The sequence below is a fragment of the Limulus polyphemus genome, unplaced genomic scaffold, assembly GCF_000517525.1.
Source record: "Limulus polyphemus unplaced genomic scaffold, Limulus_polyphemus-2.1.2 Scaffold139, whole genome shotgun sequence".
NCBI lineage: Eukaryota > Metazoa > Arthropoda > Merostomata > Xiphosura > Limulidae > Limulus > Limulus polyphemus.
Window position 1 is genome coordinate 400,493 of NW_013665749.1, and position 20,384 is coordinate 420,876.

At 33.1% G+C, this 20,384-nt stretch overlaps 1 protein-coding gene across 1 annotated transcript in view; it reads right to left on the reverse strand.

The window, feature by feature from the left end:
- Positions 1-11,739: 11,739 nt before the first annotated feature.
- The window catches only part of LOC106474473 (serine/threonine-protein phosphatase 4 regulatory subunit 1-like), a 207,692-nt gene continuing 199,047 nt past the window's right edge, over positions 11,740-20,384 (reverse strand). Inside the window, exons 14-21 of the mRNA XM_022379717.1 lie at positions 20,133-20,318; positions 19,405-19,566; positions 18,528-18,628; positions 17,906-18,077; positions 15,445-15,506; positions 14,854-15,014; positions 13,795-13,934; positions 11,740-12,704 (exon numbers count right to left, since the gene is read on the reverse strand). Of these exons, the coding sequence (XP_022235425.1) occupies positions 12,690-12,704; positions 13,795-13,934; positions 14,854-15,014; positions 15,445-15,506; positions 17,906-18,077; positions 18,528-18,628; positions 19,405-19,566; positions 20,133-20,318 (999 nt within the window). The 3' untranslated portion in view covers positions 11,740-12,689. The remainder of the gene's footprint in view (positions 12,705-13,794; positions 13,935-14,853; positions 15,015-15,444; positions 15,507-17,905; positions 18,078-18,527; positions 18,629-19,404; positions 19,567-20,132; positions 20,319-20,384) is intronic.

A 20,384-nucleotide genomic window follows, 5' to 3' on the forward strand; every position in this document is an offset into this window, starting at 1 on the left:
CACCACAACTAGGAGCTGGTAAGTGGCAAGGACTCCCATACTCCACTAGAAGAGGGGGATACAGTGGGGAGTCTGAAGAAATGGGTGACTTACTTTTAAAAGCAGGCCAGTTCTGGTTTATTTAACCAGGACCAGAGGAATGGGCTGTAATCCTGACATTGTTTTACTCATGATAGTCCGTGAGTTGGTACGGTCTGAAAAAGATCTTATTTATGAAACAATATACTGCGAAAAACTCCTGAACAGTCTCATGGAATATCCTATCTCATCAGTGAGCAATATAGACCATAAAGGTTGCATGGTGTGCATTTAAAGTTAAGTATACCCAGACAGGCACCACTCGCCACTGAATGGGATCCAGAGATGTAGCAAGAGGCCACCATAAAGGGAAGATATATAGGAAAAGAGCTTACCCAATCAGAGTCAGTGATGTAGAATGGTGATCGGAAGAAGTCAATATCCCAAAGAAAAAGGGATGGCCAGATGATGAAGATAATGTGCAATAAAAGTATGAAGGGCAGTCCACATGCCAGCCTGCATGAACTCCACCAACAAATGGTGGAAATGAGTAGCCATATAGAGTAAGATCTTGGTTTGGTGAGAGGAGACTTAATAGAGTTGATACGAATCTACATCCAATGAAGCATAGGCTAAATGGAGAGTTGCTGTAACCATCTCTTGAAGGTAATGAGAAATATCTATGGTAGATAAGGAATTCTATAGAAGAAATAAATGGTAGCATCAATCGCTAAAAGGGGCAGTGCAGGACAAATAATGAATTGCATAGATGGGACAGACGAGAATATGATTGAGAAATGGTAGGAAGGGAAATGGGAGTGAATGTGCTTTCCCCTTCATGAGACATAGATGTATTAGAGAGAAAGGCATGAGCAGGATAACAAAGAACATAAGAACAATAGAAAAATACAGGAAGCATCAATTGTAAACATGTCAGATCTTCTACAGCCACAGGTTAAAAGGAAGAAATGGGACTTAAGCAAAAGACAGTAAAAGGGACAAGAGAGGAAAGGTAAGGGCGTGAAGAACAACATTCCAGCCCTAATCAGGAAGGATTGCCAGACGAAGAGGAGGAAGATGGCAAAAAGAATAAAAGAGCAGAGAAAGAACAGAAGAGGAGAATACACAACGATAATGGGGAAATTGAGAATAACTGAGTTGCCCTGCAGCCAGAAATGATCAAAAGCGATAAGCCATGGGCAAACAACAATGTAAAATTCAGAAAGATGTGGTATAGAAGACGGAGAAGGGGAGAAATCATGATGCTGAGACCAACTATGGAATGTGCACTATTTTCAAGGATAGACAAGGAGGTAAGAAGAATGAATGAAACAAGAAAGAAGAAAGGTTACACGTGAAGAGAGCCTGAAACATCTCACTAGGGACCAGACAAAATCCACATGTGAAGCCAGAGTGACAACCTTGCCAGATGGGGGAGAAAGGAGGAGGAAGCATGATAGAGGTAGAAGAGAAGACTGGAGAAGGTTCAAGAGAAGAAACCACAGCTGAGCCAGACAGTGCAGAGGAGCTGGACGACTTGACACAGAATGGCTGGAATGAAATAAAGCACATGAGGAAGAAGATGAATAGGAGGTTAGGCATAGAAAAAATGTTGGACCAGTCTTGACTGAAAGCATTCACAGCAAGAGCTAAGGGATGAGAAACTGAGGACCAAGAAAGGAGAAGTATGGTGTTGAAACGAGTGGCAAAATCATCGAGAAGAGGAAAGCCCAGATGAGTGCACAGCCATTGTAACACCAGTGGATCAAGGGACCAGACCATAGATAGTATTATGTTGGGCTGGAAAAAACAATCCATGACAAGAATCAAGGCACCCAGAATATGACAAGCTATCAGACATATATGCAAAGAGTTAATCCAGAAAAAGAGTCAGGAGTGTGGAGACAAAAAAAGAGCACAACTGGGTGCCACCCCTGGCATTTGCTGTAGGAGACAACAGCAGATTTGTCTGTATGAATCATCACCAGACGTCCACAAACCATCATAAGAAAATTATTCAAAATCCTACAGTCAAAAGCTCTATGACAGTGAAAAGAAAGAAAGGAGGAATTATTGTTGGACTACTGACCCAAAATCAATTGAGAGTCGAGACATGCACCCATCTCGTTAAGGAGGCACCTGGAAACAGATGGAGACATTTCAAAGTTAAGATGTATGTTTTATTGTTTGTAAAGTGTTCTAATTTTATTATTCTAAGTAATATTTCCCCAGTATGAACAGTATGGTATTGGGTGTAAAAAATTATCAGGTGAAGGCTTTGAGTAAGGAAGGAAAATGTTGGGAAACAAGGGAACCCAAGTGAGGAACAAGTGATCATGCAGAGTCCATTGTAAACCTCAAATGAAGAGGAGAAGGCTGGGCCCTGTGAAGATGTGAACTGAAAAGTTGACCAACCAACCCAGAATCTCTGCCTCCCAAAGAAGGAGAAGAGGATGGGTGTAGGAGATTTGTTGGGTCAGAGCCAAATGAGAAAATAAGCATCCAATAAGTTCATCTCGATCATTCCAAGACCTGGGGCAAAAGACCACTGTAGGGTGAGAAACGTCCCCATGGTAAATCGAGGGATGTAGAGAAACTGACTGAGACATAAAATGACACAGATAGGATGCACAGCTAAGAATTCCACAGGAGCCACAAAAATAATAAATCCAGGAAAATTATGAGAAACCCATTTGATAGAGTCTTTAGCCATGGATGTTAACAAAAAAAAAAAAAGATTCATTGGAGGAGAAATAATAATGGAAACAGGAAATAAAGAATTATGAGAGGAATAAACGAAGCATAAGGCTCTCTGACAATTCCCAGTATTCCACAATCAGCCTAAAATGGAGGGTAAAAGTCCGTAAACCTAAGGAAACAGGACCCACTAACCCTGAGTCTATAGGATAATCATTGCAAGAACTGGTGGATGGGAAGAGGAGGCGAGAGGAAAGGAGATACAGAGAAGCAAAGAAGGGGCACAGGAGAGACAATACAACAGAGAAACAATCAAACCAGTAAAATCACACAGGCAGGTGAAAGGAGCCAGACGATGACATACGAGAGAAAAGGGGGAAGTAAAAGGACTTGAGTAACAAGGGCATCACTTCCCAACAAACTCTAACAACAGATCAACCAATTATGAAGAGATAAATCTAGGGAAAATAGACACGCCACTGAAGAAAAGAGAACGAGCATGCACCGAAAATCCTGGAGAGGAATGGTGGATTGCCATGGAAAGAAGGTAAATGGAGGGAAAAATTGTGGAAAAAAGGTAGAGAGTGTAAGAAGGTGAGAAACTTAAACCTGTATATGTCTGAATAAAGACATATTCTAAACAAGTTATAAAATGGTGGAATTCATGACTATTTCAGTCATTACAGTATAAAGAAAACACATTAAATGATAATATTTTTAATTTTTTCATGAAATTAAAAATAATAAGTGTGAGTCATCAGAGAACAAGTTGTTAAGTGCACATTACTATCCGCTTTTATTTTTATCTACCATTATGAAAGGCTGTTTACAAATCTTGTAATCACCAGGAAGTGATAATAAAAATCCTTAAACAAATACAATTCCATTAAAACAAGTTGTAACCCTCAGACTTACTGCTGAGCCACTAGAGAGCTTAGCAGCGTGGTGGATGTGCTGACTTGCACTCCTGAGCTCACATTAAAAGTTCTGGGTAGTAGAATAAATAACAGATCTTTAATTTCACAAAATATTTCAACATAATGTAGTTGCTGATATTGCATATTAGCATTTCAGTGATTTTCCATAACCCATAAATAAATGTGGATTGAAGTACTTCATGCACTAATGCCTCCAATTCTACTTCTCATAATCATTCCTCTGTCAAGAAACTCCATTCTGCCTTATACCTTTATCTTAACCTATATAACAGTACACCATGGGGTTCAAAAGAAAAGCAGGTTCATTACTAATTAAAGGTGCTATATATTCCAAAATTATTTCCATTGTGGTAAAATCCAATGTAAGTCAACAAAACACACATTGCCTTAAGTTTTATGCAAATTTTTGATGTTTTATCTTTAAAAAAAACTGATTTGAAGACAGAAATTTGTTTTAATTGTTACAAAAAACATTTTTTATAATTTATAAATATAAGTGAACATTATATTTACCATTTTTATGTTTTTTTTTCAGATACTATCTCTACCTATTGTTTTTAGAAGTGTTTTCTGCAATATGTAAAAATTATTTTAATTAGGTTACACAGACTTGTGTTGTATTTACACATTTATGAAGATTTTTCTGCATAAGCCATATCATGATTTTTTTACTGTAAATAAAAATCTTCATCCCACTAAACATGTTTGCCTTTTCAGTCATGGGGCCATTATAATGTGATAATCAAGCCCAATATTCGTTGGTAAAAGAGTAGTTCGAGAGTTGACAGTGAGTGATGATCACTAGCTGCCTTCCCTCTAGTCTTTCACTGCTAAATTAGGAACAGCTAGCGAAATTTGAAACAAACCAAACCTGTAAACACACAAAAAAATAATTGCAGATCTGACATTAACTGACTTTTCAAAGTTAAAATGTATGTTTTATTGTTTGTAAAGTGTTCTAATTGTGTTATTCTAAGTAATATTTCCCTAGTATGTGTACATGTACCACAGTATTTTTTTATGGAGATCAAATATTACAAGATTACTAAGATGAATGTAGGTGATTTAAAAGATCTTGTGGTTTCCTTTGTTATGTTCTAAAATATTATTTCATACACCATTTGATAATTAAAGATACATTTAGGGGATTACAGGTATTTCCTATATGTAATTAAAATTTTTGTCCAGATATAAGGCTTAAAATACACTTGAGTCTTTCCAGAAATTTGTTCAAAATATGGTATAAGTGACTTAATAAATATTCTGATTAGGGTGACATTTATTAACATAAACACTTTTGATTAGTCAATAGATAAAGAAAAATACATATTTACACTGTAGAGCATGATGAAACTAAATTTCTGAAATGATTCTGCTTAAACAGATAAAATTACTATTTAAAATACTACTGTTTTTTTCTTACAGAAAATATGTCATGTTACAGCACTTTGTTTTGAGTGTGCCATTAGTTCATACAAATGAATGTACTGTAACACCTGTAGCAACTATAATATTTAATTACAGTTATGCACATGCAGTTTATTTATATGTGATTACATCCAAGCCAAAATACTTATATAGCAAAATGGAAAAGCCTCCAATTCAAAATAAATGCTTAATCTGAAAAGATGGTTTATGAACAGCTTCAAACAGAAAATACAAAGCATATAAAATAATTCAGTTTCAGAACATTCTTATTCTATTTTTTTAACAATGTTATCAACAAAAATTTCTGTTAGTCCAATTAACCAAACTTAGTAAAGTGGTACCACAAGTAAAAAGCAGAAACTGAAAATGACTACATAATCCTAAAAATTTACTTACAAAAGACATTCACTTCAAAATTGCATTGCTGAATATACAACATAACTAAAATAATCAACTTTGAGTTATGCTATTTATACACATTTTGAAGTATAAATTTAATGTTTTTATATTTTCAAAACTATGTAGCTCACTACCTGTTTTTATATCTGAAAATTTAAAAAATCTGTTTATCAGCATAATGATTGTAATAAAAATTGTTAAGTTTGCTATATATTCCTGTTTATTACCGATTCTTTGAAATTTCAAAAACCATTCAGAGAAAACAAGTACATGGCTAACTTCCATAACAAAGGAAAAATTACATGCCTATACAAATATTTCCATTAAAATAAGTTCATTAATCTATTGTTACAGTTTTTAAAATTAAATAACTGGTAGTTATAACTTGGAACCAAAGTCTGACCTCAGTAAAACATAGACTCTGGTTACACTGATTGATGCATTTAAGTAAAATTAATCCCCAAACCTTTATTCATTGTAAATTTCACTATAGCAGTGATAAACATGACCAAGAAATGCCATTAGATCTATACTGCCATTGCCTAAAAGAAGGAAAGCAAAATACTAACTTAAAAGATCGCATTTCCAACTGAGCTGCATCTTACGCACACAATGGGCTAAACAATAAGGTCAGAGAATCCTATGTTTCATGTACAGTTGACCCTAATTTTAACTTTGGACCACAGTGTATTCAAAGACAATAATTTGACAGAACCCACTACCAAAAGTGGTTTCTCTTAACTGAATATAGCAATTATAAGTCACTCTTATAACAACTGAAAGTTTGAAAAATTAACAATCACTTTCGTAAAAGCTGAACATGTGAAAAATATCTGATAACACCTTGTCTCAAACACAAGACTCACAGATCCACAGTTTGATAAGATAACCACCAATCACACTAATGTAACTATTAAATGTAAAAAATAAGCAGAAAGACATAAGACATACATGGCTTAGAACATTTGGAAATTAGGACTCTCAAACTCACATTGAGAAAGTTGAATTGAATTAACACTGCAGGAAAACTCTTCATACATGAATATCCCTTTTTTATGGAATAGAAAGTTAAGTTGTTGGTCATTCTGATCTCTTTTCATTATCACTTTGGAGATTGCCTGGTTATCTGAACAAGTCGATTGAGAATAATTTAGGTTGTTAAATTATGAAAAATTTGAGGATGTGGTAAAGTTTATTTTTCTTGACTTGTTCCCTTTCAGTTTTGAGAAGTTTTTTTTTTTTTGCTCAGGGATTTTGTAGTCATCCCCCAAAGATAGTTTATAATATCTCCATTGTGTAAAGCAACAGTACAGCATGCCTTGATGGGACACAGAATCTCCTTCTACTTCTATGAGGCAGTTATTATCTCAAGTGAAGGCTATGCAATTGGCAACTCAGTTGCTTGCAAAGTTTATGGTTGGCTTTTGTGGTTTTGGGGCCTCATCCATAACAACTTCCTTGTTCAGCAAAAAGGCTCCTTAGTTGTTCAAGGATCCAATGAGATACCTAGGGTTACTATCAGATGAAGAGAGTCATTATTTGCTTCCATTTGAACAGTCATCTTCCATCTTTGGTGGAGATGTAGCTCAGGAATAACATCAGAGATAGCCAGTGGCCAAATACATGGCTTTTATAGCAAAAGACAGGAATTAAAATATCAGTTTGATTCAGCCTCTGCTAGGTCATAAGTTCAGTTAGTGATAAAGGTGACCTGATATATCACTACTGGACCATTTCTAAGAAAACAACCTAATAGTCTGTCAAAAAAGATTATATACCATTTCTTCAAACTCAGAATATATAAATATACTTTTGTCTGAATAAATTTTTCACTAGTACCATTGGAAATATCATTCCATCATATTTTGTAGAGGCCCTACAAATAATCTCCAACCCACACTCTCTGTTGTACTGTTGTCTAGCAACATGATACACACAAACTATCATGGCTAAGCCTAACATGAGATTTCCCACTTTTATCTTCTTGTTGTTGTAGAAGTGTGCCAAATCCAGTGGGGAAAGAAGGTGGTTATATTACAAGTACAATCGTATCTGTCAGAGAAGCCTGGTTAACAACTTCACAAATACTGGTCAATCCTCCTGACCCTGGAAAGCCAAATACTACAAAAATAACATTCCAAGTCCAATCTGTCTCTGTTACAAGTTTAAATATAAATCAAATAAACATCACAATACTGATCTCATTTGTTAAATCTACATACACAGCTGTACACGTGTACGTATTGTTGCATATCTGCTTGTTTGTTAATTTCCGGTATAAATTCTTTCCGAGGAACTTCAGTGATACAAGTCCTTTCTTGATTAAACCAGTTTATTCTTCTTCAATACAAACTTTTAGCACACAGTAATTCCACAGTCAGTACGTTTCTCGTCACTTTAAACTTAACAATTTTTATAATACACGCTATAAATCACAGCAATTGACAATCTCGATAATTTCGCTACGAGTGCAAAACACACACTTTATATTCTTCCCGGTGGCTTTCTCTGCCAGGCTTATATACTAAAGAGGAGGGCATCTCAAACAAACTCAGTCTTCCCTGATAATTCGAGAAACTTCACGTACACTACCAACGCCCCGTGACTTCCATTGTTATAACACTTCCCCTTCCTTAGTATTGTTCAGAACGAACAATAGCCACTTACATTAAACCAATAGATAATTAACAATAACGTAATTCAATGTACAGAATTTACAAACACAAAATTAAAATACAACAAAGTTTCTTAATTTTACAGGACGTTTCTTCTTTCGTACTGATTTCTGTCTTATTGGCTTCTGCTTTACGTGGGATTCATCTGCTCCATCAGGAAATGTCCCATTATTGGTAGCAGTCACATCAGTGGTAGTAACTTCATTAACAGCTTCACTGTTTTCCTTCTCAAAACTGGGTAGAGTTTCTTCTTCAACAGTGACTTTTTCAGGTGACATGTCTTCAGCAGCATTACGTGTTCTGTTGTTCATTTCATTCCAACTGAAATGTCCTGGACCGTGATAACGCCAAAGCCTGTTGGCATGCACCACCTTCAGCTTACTTTGCCGACCACATTTTATTCAGAAAGTCACATCTGAGAGACAATCCACTATGTCATATGGGCCTTCCCATGGAGAAGACAACTTAGGAGACTTCCCTTTGGTCTTCCTGGGATTATACAACTACACCTTGTCTCCTGGTACAAAGCTGACTTCAGTAGATTTCTTATCATAACATAGCTTCATGGAATCAGCAGAGGTTTGTAAGTTTGAACGCACTTGATGATGAATATCATCCATCCTTTCAGATAACATGAACTCTGGCACATTTTCAGGCAACTCTTCGTAAGGTGGGCGTCCTGTTATCAGGTTCACTGGCAACCGAAGTTCCCAACAAAACATCAGCTTTGCTGGAATGTATCCAATGGCTTCATGCTCTGCTGTTCTATAGGCCATCAACAGTGGAGGAAGTAAGACATTCCAGTCATCTTGGTGGCTATTACAAAACTTTGCCAATTCCTGTCCCAGTGTCCAATTGTACTTTTCTACCATCCCATCGGACTATGGGTAAAGTGGCATTGTTCTGCTCTTTCGTATGCCAAACAACTTGCATCATTAATGGAACACAGCTGATTCAAAGTTACGGCCTTGATCTGAATGCAGTTCGTATGACATACCAAACATGAAGAAGAAACCACTAATAGCCAAAGCTACAGCTGTAGCTTCCTGATTTGGTATTGTATATCTTTCGTCAATACACCCATTGTTAATTATTTGCGAGATAAAGATTGTTTTAGTTGTTTTATACTTTGTACAAAACCTTTTCTTTTTTACATTTCAAAGTCAGAAAACTAATATTTACTCTGTAATATATTTCCTGATCAAACCTCCTGTTATTCCACCCAAATACTCCGAGATAAAAATCGGCACACTTGAGAATACACACCTGCTTATTGCTCGATAATATTAAAGACGTCTTTGTTTAGTGAAATAGATAACTTGTGTGGTTATTAAAAACAACATAAAAATATTATTACAAACTTTCCTCTAGAATATATTAAACAAACTGAGGTCATGAACTTAAAAAAAAAAATGTGTGGGTGGATGCTTTGGTAAATAACGCAAAAATCCTAATGTTCACAAAATTTATTTATAACATATTATTCCAGTATTCATTATGATCTCACCCAACATTTTGTATAAGCTTTATGAAGGCACTATGTATATACTTAAAACATGATATACACTGTGTGATGGTTTGTTTGTTTTGAATCTCACGCAAAGCTACATGACTAATGTCAATACTTGGCAGCTCGTATGTCCAAATTAAAGATAATCACTCACCACAGAAGAACAAGCCATGCATATTGCTCTCCCTACAACAAAATATGTACCCAACCCAAAACTGTAGACAAAATCCTGTTGGATAATCCAGTAAGTAGACTTGGTCAGCTCAATCAAATTTTAAAAAAATCATCATCAATTAGTTTCCGAGACCTATCAAAGTTTATTCTGCCTTTTTTTTTTTCCTGCTACACGTGTTCTTCAAAAGATTAATCACATTTGCACTGTTACAATTGGTATGGTTTTTCTACTTTGCAGGTTTATTGAGTACAAATTATTTTCTGTCCAGGTGAATTTTGCAGAAATGTCTGCAGTTAAGATGACAACATCATACATAAGAAATATATGGGTTCATGTTTCAAGTGATACAACAGTCAGCCGAGTACGTTTTGGGCACATAACACATTTGTCGAGACTGTTGCACGTTAACCTGGTGTTCAGTCTCAAATACTTAGAGGTTGTACAATCTGTTTTATTCAAAGATGCATCAGCAGTAACATGATGAAGATATGTAGAGCTTGAATCACTTCTATCAGCTTTACTGTCATCTGGCATAAATACCACTTGGTGACAGCATTTGGAACAAATGACAACATCTTCAGCAGGAGTTTTCAGGCTCTTTTCTTAGTTTATAATTACATTATCCTGATATGCATCTTCCCTCTTTAGGTCCACATATCACACAGCATACAACATATCTGTATATCTTCAGCATGACTGAAGGATATTTCATTAACATCACTTGAGCACCTCTAATCATGTGACCTGAGCAGTTAAAAATACAACTATTCATCATTGTGGGAATTTTTTTTCACATCAAACCAAGTTGTCAATTATCTGTAAACCCACGTAGTATGACAACTATGGCAATGAATCAGTTGAAATCTAGGCTTTCTATTGATTATAAGTTTAATGGGAGTCGGCCTCAAAAATCTATTAGCAAATTGTAAATTAGAGCATGTCAGAGGTAGGCTTGGAAAGTGGTTTCTGAATTTTCATTGATTGCTCTTTAGCCCCATAAGATTGAAGAATATAAAAATATTGCTTCAGAATATCAATGACGAAATTATAGAGAATATTTTACATTACATTTCGTAGTTTTCTAGGGGATGGACCAAAAAATCCAGAAGAGGAAATGGCTCAAGAACAAATATCCAAATTCTCACACCAAGGGAATTTGAGGTTGTTTTTAAATATTTTCTTATACAATTAAGAACTTAAAACTTGTGTAATATTGAAATTTGATTTATCGTCTATGATCTGATGTCAAGTTTGTTCATATACCATAATAATCAAATAGTTTAATTAAATTTTGAATGTATCTCACTAAATGCAGTGACATGCTCAGTTTGACCTGCCCGCTTGCTTAGGGGTTAATCACACAGGCACAATCACGTTTTTTTCCAGAGCGTGGGAGTCACCAGTTTCCCATATTTCATGCTACTGCCAAATTTTCATGGTGAGATTCCTATTTACTGAAATACCAGAGGAGACATTTGATCAAAACTCTGAAGATGGGACATGTGATAACAGATATTATTCTCAATATATGATATACTATAAACCAGTATCAGTACCACCAGTACTGACGGCCTGGTACTGACTGCAAACCCTGTCTCTGATACTGTTTCTTACTAACAATGTTTTTGGGTATTGACCTATTAAAGATTTGATAATTCTAAAATTTGAAAAGAAAAATTGTGTACAATTAAAATATCTAACAATAAGAATCTTACACTCATTCTACAAAATGTTAAGTTACAAAAGCAAAACTAGTATTATATATGAAATGAGAAACAGTAACTTTTTTAAAATTATGAGTTTTATTTTCAGATAAAGACTCCATTTTTGATTACAAAATTTGACTCATAAACATATGAGCCAGTTACTAGAGCAAGATCAATTGAATGACACATAATCTTCAACAATGCATGTTTTTTAATACCACTTTTTTTAAGCATAACGTTTAACACAATGGCCCCTATGAAGTTTTATAACTCTTTAATAAAAGATACTTTTCATCTCTACCCTATCATGTTAGGGCTTGTCCAAACTAACAATTCATAATTACCAGTCTATACACACATTTAACCTGGTTCTTATTACCTCACTGCAATTTCCATTAACTTCTTCACCACAATAAAGTACTAAGTATAGTAAAATACTTCAAACTGACACAAATGCAACTTTTGGCCACTTATTAAGCTGTAAATTAACTGGAAATATTTAAAATTTCTAATATACTTTGTCTAACATTTTTTGAGAGCAATGAAGTACATTTGAATCAAACTTTTTAATATTTTTTAAACAAGAAAATCAAGTAGAGGGCGACACAATTTATGACTAATGTCTTAAGTTTAAAATGAAAGTTTAATTCCTGTTCATAGATTTCCTTCTTGAAGATCATATAATTAGTTTGATGGCAGTATTTTGTATCTCATCAGAAAAGAAAGTGAAGTACAAACAGTAGCACAGTTATTGACAACTGTACAAGAGATATATAGATACATACGTTTATGTGTAAAATCAGTTTTCAAATATTTATTTTTTCTGTACATAATAACTAAACTTATACAATTACTAGTATCTTTTTAATGTTCCTCCATTCTTCTGCCAGTTGCAAGAGATATCAAGCATCAAACATAGATGTATATCACAGCCAACTCAATGAGCAACTGATTGAGATAATAAATTGCACATTTTTTTATCATGATGGTTGTTGAAAAAGTTTACTGCATGGCTGAGACCACATACAAGTTGAAAGTGTAAGTCACTCTAATCGGGGCTTCCAATGTTATTTTTTTCAACATGAGATAAACCTGGAGACCAGAGAGACTAGACAGCTGACAGAATTTCTACTTTGTTGGTGCCTAAACTGGAGGAACCTGAAGCAAAAGAACAGTTCTCTGGTCAATTTTCACCAAAACATAATTATATATATTAACAGTCTAAAATCAAATTCACTCCAAAAAGTTTAAGTAATAACATATTCTATGAGTTTCAGAAGTTTGTCTTGAGGACATCCTGTCAAGCGTACATTATAAAAACTAAAAATAGTACAATGAATAAGTATGTGACACCTTGATACTAGCTTGAAAAAAACAACAATAAAATGTACAACTATTAATATAAAAATTTTACATATTTCCACATAATAATCTTTGCAAAAACAATACCATATTGTAAAAACTAGTGTGAGTCCTATTTAGAAGCATAATGATGTTCTAGATATTCCTTTTAAAAAATGTTCATGTTTGTGCTTGCTGTTATTGGTCCTTTTTATTGGCAACTAAACCATACAAAAAGAACAACCTATGAAAAGTTCTTGAAAGTGTGTGACTTGTTTTAAAACAAGTCACGCACTTTCAAGATTGTCTCTGCAGTTACCTGTTTTAGGAAAAGTGCTTAAAAATTCAAAACAAGTCACGCACTTTCAAGATTGTCTCTGCAGTTACCTGTTTTAGGAAAAGTGCTTAAAAATTCAAAACAAGTCACGCACTTTCAAGATTGTCTCTGCAGTTACCTGTTTTAGGAAAAGTGCTTAAAAATTCAAAACAAGTCACGCACTTTCAAGATTGTCTCTGCAGTTACCTGTTTTAGGAAAAGTGCTTAAAAATTCGAATTTTTAAGCACTTTTCCTAAAACAGGTAACTGCAGAGACAATTTTTTGTTATTTATTCTCTAAAAATTTCCTGCTTTCTTAGTAGATGTTGTTAACACAGAAGTAGTAGTAATGTTACTAGTACTTTTTTGAAACTGATAGTTATGCTCTTTTACTATTGTATTTTACTATTTTAATCATACCTATCATAGACAGAGAGTTGAAAACCTAGAGAGCATATGAAAAAAACATAACCTGCTTTTTTTATGTTGTAAAACATCAGTAAATTTGATTGACAAACTAAAAACAACTCAACATGTTCAGTTTGTGTGAGCAAAAAAAATGTTTTGATTCTTCTATTAGAATATCCTTACCATCAGATTAAAAGAATAGCTATTTTCCTGGAGAGTTAGATGAGCAAAATTCCTTACATCTCTGTCGTTGTCTACTTGTAACCTTCTTAAGGCTTGAAGTAACAATTCGTGGTGAGGATTCTGGCTGCTGGAAAAATAGTCTACAAAAGAAATGTATGACATAGAAATTTACTATTCTTCTGTTCTTGTGTTTATAAACTATGGTTTCAACTGTGCATATAAAGGAATCTTAGAAAAACAATTTTCCTTGTAAAGTTTATTGTATGTAACTTTAAATACACATAATTGCTTCACAATAAACTTTTATTAATATATTTCTTCCCAGCCATTGCCAAAAGTAAATCTGCTGGCCTATACAAAAATCACCATCAACACTAACTTAAAAAACCAATCCATCCTTCAAAATTCTTCCTTATACCAAAAACTTTGAAACAAGTAGCCATTTAGGAGCAAAGAAGGTAATGACATCTGGATATATGCAAATGCATTTATCATTTTCTCGATATTTTGCCTTATGGCTTTTTCATGAGATGACCCTATTGAACAGAATAACAGCAGTTAACTTTGTGAAGACTACTGTTGTGTTCATTTGGATATTTTCTTGAAAAAGTTGTAAGGCAAAATATAAAAAAAAAAACGAAAATAATAAAATGAAAAACTTTCTGTCTATTTCTCTTTCTTACTAAATATGTTTACACTCAGGCATAATTTCACATGAAAATAGAGCCATAAGTGTTCCTAACATTAATTTCTGAGCATAATATTATGTCCATTTCTGAGAGAGTGACCATTACACACTGAATAAAATGTCTAATATTAAATTATTATGATTTTCCTTTCATAACAAAAACAACAAACATAATTTATTAACTTTTCTTCACAATGCTGAAAAACAAATAGCCGTTTTTTGATTGAAAAATAACACAAATGACTTTTGACATATTGTATAAACTATGCTGACAACAAACATACACTGCAACAGAGCATTATGGTTCCATGAACAATGAAAGGTTACAGGTATTCAATTTTTCAAGAATTAGAAGAAGTTTACTGACTTACCAAGGGGCCAAACTGTTTGGGACAAACACTTGGCAACAGCCATTCTAACATTTGGAACACCATCCCAAGACAACTTTAAGAGGTGTGGAAGGACGTCACAGGCAAATTGTTCAATAGGCACTGAGTTTTCAAGGACAAAATGGTGGCATAAAAATGCAAAGCTAAAAATGTAGAAAGTAAGCAGTCAATCCTGGAAACTTTTTGTTCCAACTGATTGGGCTATGATAACAATAATATATTAATATATGACATTTAATCATTTTAAAATATGTGTTAAGTATTCAAACTGAAAGCTGTGAAACACATTACGCTGGTATCCAAATGATTCCAAACTAAATTAGGTGATTCATACATTTAGTCAATACTTTCAATATAAAAATTGCAATAAATGAAAATTCTAGATATCATTATAAGCAGAATATGGATGTATGGATTTAAATATCCATGTAGTCCTCAAAAAAATCTAATGTTAGAATGTTACAAGCAAACAAAATATAATATTGATAATACATACATTGCCACCAAAGAATTTATATATTTCACCAAGTCAACTAGTAATATTTTAAGCAACTGCATTAAAATATGACTTACGTCTGCCTTAAAGACCACTTAGATGCGTGAGTAAACTTTTCAGCAAGTTCGGGTTTTGGTTTTTAAACCTTGTTTACCTGATTAACTAATTACTAATTTAATAAGATCTTTCATTTTGAAAATCTTAGACTAGTAATAGCATCCTTGCTCCATAGCCAGAAGATCTAAGTTTGAATTCATTCTCTACTTTATCAAAAATAGTTTTTCTTTGGACTTGCCTAAAGAAAAGCAACAAATTGTCATGTCTTTGATGAATTATTGATTAATTTATTAATCAGTAATATTAAAATAATTATTGTATAGTTTACACACTATGACAGCAATTAGACTTTGATTGCCAACTAAATACCTCTATTCTTTATCTATAATACATTGAGTGAATTTTAAACCTAGAAAGTGCAATGAATTTACTTACTTATGTTATGACTGCTTCCCCTTCTGTTTTGCAGAATATTTAACAACTTTACTCTTCTTTAGCTGGCTGTAATGATGCGACATCTTACTACAAGTCCCGATCCTTTATTTACAAAAAGTGTTTTGGCCATTTCAGTATTACTTCAAGAAATAGCAATATATCATTACTATATACTTTAAACTGGAAAAATTAAATGTAAAATCTAACTAGATAAAAATGAACTGTTTATTAAATGCAGTAATAGCTTCGTAAGAAGATGCTCCTTTTATGACACTAAAAATTGGAAAGTAATTGAAACTTTTGGAAAAATACAGAGTGATCATAAAGAAAAATCTCATTTTTTCAGTTATTATATCTTAAAAACCCGTATGTAAGGGAACACAATTTCATTAAAAGTAAATAAGAATCATACCTTTTATTCATGAAATTTGAATGGTACCTGGTGTTTCAAAACCATATTAACATGAACTTAAATAATTTTTCTCAGTATCATGGGTTTTATTTCTCTTCTTTCTTTCTCTTTCAATAATACAAAATTGGTGATTCGAATAAAACATGTGTCAATGTGCAGAGCTGTCAAATTAATAATAGTTATACTTTAGTCAAATGAAAATTCCAAAGGAATGTCCACAAGAACATTAAAAATGTATATTTGTCAATTCAAGGCAATTGGAATTGTAAGCTCCTAGTTCTGGATGGCCATATATATCTGTGTAAACAGTACCAGAAGTTGATCAGAATAACCAAGACAAAGAAGAAAAGTATCCTTTTTGGGTGGCAAGCTTATTATCTTAATTGCTTGTGTGTTGTTAAACACAGTGTTTTTTTTTGCCTTTACAACTAAACTTGGCAAAACATGTTTTAGTCCAATCAAGTAATCAATAAAATGTAGCTTAAAAATATCCTTTAGACAGAAGAAGCCAGTGGATACATTAAATCAAAAAATGCTGTCATCTACACCTATGAAAACCATCCACAGTTCACAAGAAGCCCAATCATGATTTTTATGGAGCAGCTTCACAAATATTTTAGCACTGATTCTTATTCCTTTGAAGTATTGATGAAATTAGCTGTTAGATATAGTCCATTATAAGGAAATGTTGGAAGACCATGTTATTCCAAGCAAGGAGAAGCAAGACATTGAGAATATCCCTTTCAAACAAGACAAGGCTTCCCCTCATATCTATCATCCCTATAAAAGGCTTCTAACAAGCAACTTCATTGAAGGCAGATTCAAAAGTTGTTTATTTGGGTAGATATGGTTGGCAAGATCCTCAGAGTTTCGGTTGTGGGGTATCCTTAGAGGGAATGTTTATTTGGATAGCCAATGAAACTTGGTTGATCTGCAAAAACAGCCTTAAAAATTCAAATGCAAGGATCAATGAACACTATCTAGGATAAGTGATGTTTGCAGTATCTTCATTTAATGATAGAGTTTATGTGCTGATTAAGAATGATGGCAAGCATATTGAATACCTTCTATGGATATTTTTTTGAGACACCCTGTACCATGTCTAAATTTGCTTGAAAAAAACATATGATTTTGATATGCTTTGATAAAATTTGGTTTCCTTACAATACGTAGTTTTAAGATATAATCATTTTCAATATGGCTATTTCTTTATAATCACCTTTCATACCTTACTATGATCAATATTAACACTGCTGCAAAAGTAAACCTGCATCCCACATAAATAACCCACTCACTAAACAATATACAGAAGGTATACATACTTTCAAATAAGTAAAGAAAAGTAAGCAATTCCTTTTAAAGTAACAATAACCTAAAACATCATGAAAAGTGTTTTAATTAGATTACTCACCCCACAAGTTATTTGTAAAAGTTTTATAGAATGAAAAAATATGCAAAAACAACACAATTTCCTAGCAAATAGTAAACTGTTAATATATTCATCCTATAATTATAATGGATCTGGACTTGTTTTAACTACACATTTCGTTAACTTCTGTAGTTATTGAAAATTATATCAAAGTTTTCTCCTTGTGGTTTTTAAACAAAAATAATTATATAAAATGAACAATTTAATTCTTACACAAGTTACTACAATTATTAAATACTAGGAAAACAAAACTGACCACTTGAAGTGATGTTTGTCTCACAAGTGCTACCTTGTCTCTCACCAAAATCATTGCCATGGGAACTAAGTATTCCTTTATGTCTGTAGGGCTGTAGAGATCTGTCACTCCTGTTAATTGCCTTAAAAAAATGAGTTGAATTAAAACCTATTGTTAATAGTGTGAAAAACTAAATTTATTCAACGAACGTACACATAGAAAATGGCATTACCGGTGTTTATTTATGGATTTTGTTCCTTTTACAATCATGCACACATATTGAGGATTTTTTGGAAACACTAAAAATGGTCAACTAATTTTAAGTGTAAAATTTCACTAACTGAATGACCTACAATACAATAAGCCTAAGTTAGTACATAATCAAACAAACATATGAATGAAAGAGCAAAAAATACAGAATGCCCTGAATCATTATAAATTAATAAGTAAAAATATATTTCAATCATTTCATTTATCCACAAACATACAATTACTATTAATACATTAATACAATTTTACCTCATTTTTATCAAAAGTCTAACAATTTCACTGCCTTAAGCTATTTTTAATTAAAAATAAACAAAAAACTCACTCTGACAGAGTTAACCTAAACCTCCAGTTTTTGTCATTGTCCATTTTAAGAAATTCTGATAATCTAGGTAAAAATTCTCGTCGTTCTAAAGGCTTCAGAAGCTGAAACAAAGAAATCAATTCACAACTCAAAGAAGGATACACAAAATGTAGAGAAATGTTTCATACTTTTTACCACAATCTTAAATACAATCAACAATTTGTCAAGAGAGGCTAAGTTTAGGTTAAGCATGATAATAAAAGTTTGTTACCTTGTCTTACATGGCCACCCATTAGTATCTTTACAAATAATAACATTGTTTTAATGATGAGTTAAACAACTAAATACATTTACACTATTAATAACCAGCTACACTTTACCTTTAGATACTTCCCGCTATTAATCATGATCAAAATGGCTAGCACACGAATGGGTTTTATTTTAAGTATTACATTTTTTTTTTATAAAAAACATATTTTATATAAATATCTTGCATAGGGGATCAAACTTACATCTGAATTTCTAATATTATATAATTTGATAAATTTCATAGAGAATTAAGTTAATGTAATTTCTATTTCATTGCAGGTTTTACAAGCAAATTAAGTAAGTACAAATTTTTAAATTATATATAAAATTTCTTTGAAGTTAAATATGAAACCATACTTCAGGGAAAACTACTTATTGAAAAGTTTTTCTCATGTTTACTAGCCAATTTAATAACGATTATTCTTCTGATATTGTATTTACTGTGGTGCAAGTTTTTTTATTACCTATCTTTAATAACAATGTACCATGCAAGCAAAAGTTTTCTCTTTCTTTTTTGCTTTTTGTTAACTTAACTGTAACTGTAAGTTAGTATTTGTGATCTGCCGAAAAAAATTATTTAAAATCCCACCTTTAAAAAATGTGATAAATGTTGCAAAACACCTATACGAACTTCATCTAAGTCTCGCAAAAAGCTGGCAAAGACAGGTAACAGGTCTCTTGTAGCAAGGTCTGGTCCCAGAATAACCGCCAACTCATGGAGAGATGAGGCCAATGTTCGCCGAACCTTCCACTGAAAAAAATTTAATTTGTGAAAAATGCCGAAATAACACAATCTTATTCCATCTATACTATGAAATATTTATTGATTTTAAGGTAAGTAAATGAACAAAATATCCCTTTTCTCTAAAATAACATAAATACTTATATAAGTACATACTGTTTTATATCATCTTTGGCTGCTTTCAATTCAAATAATGTTATAAAATGTAATGATGCACAGAAAACTTACAAACCACAGTATTTTCAATAACTTGATTGGTTGTAATGTATTTTAGTGAATATTTCTGGTTTGCTATTAAACAGTAATGACTATTATTATACTAATGCTAGACTGTATACATAAGCGGTTTATCGTGGTGTTATATTAGGTATTTTGCTTTATTGTATTTCAAACTAATATATAAACTTAACAGAAATGCACTCAAAACTGTAATCTTCTGAACTGTTTCAAAATACAACAACATTGCTTTAGCTTAAATAACAAACCAATAAGAAATTGCTACTAACTTAATGTCAAGAATTATTGTCACAAGGTTGTCAATTTATCAAGATAAGGAACTGAAAAGAAGTTCATACCTGCATGTCTGAGGCCAGAGCTCTATACGTGGTCTTCAAACATGGCCAATACTTTCGCCCTAGCGTTAGGGCTACAGCTGGGAGGCTGTAAGCACACTGCCGGGCTATCTCAGCATCAATTGTCTGGGCTCGTGTGGGATCTGTCATGCTGACATAATGCTCTAAAAGTTCTGGAGGAACAATGTCCTGAAAAGTACAAGAGTTACTTAAGTTATGGAATACTATACAAGTTAGACTTTGATACACACTAAC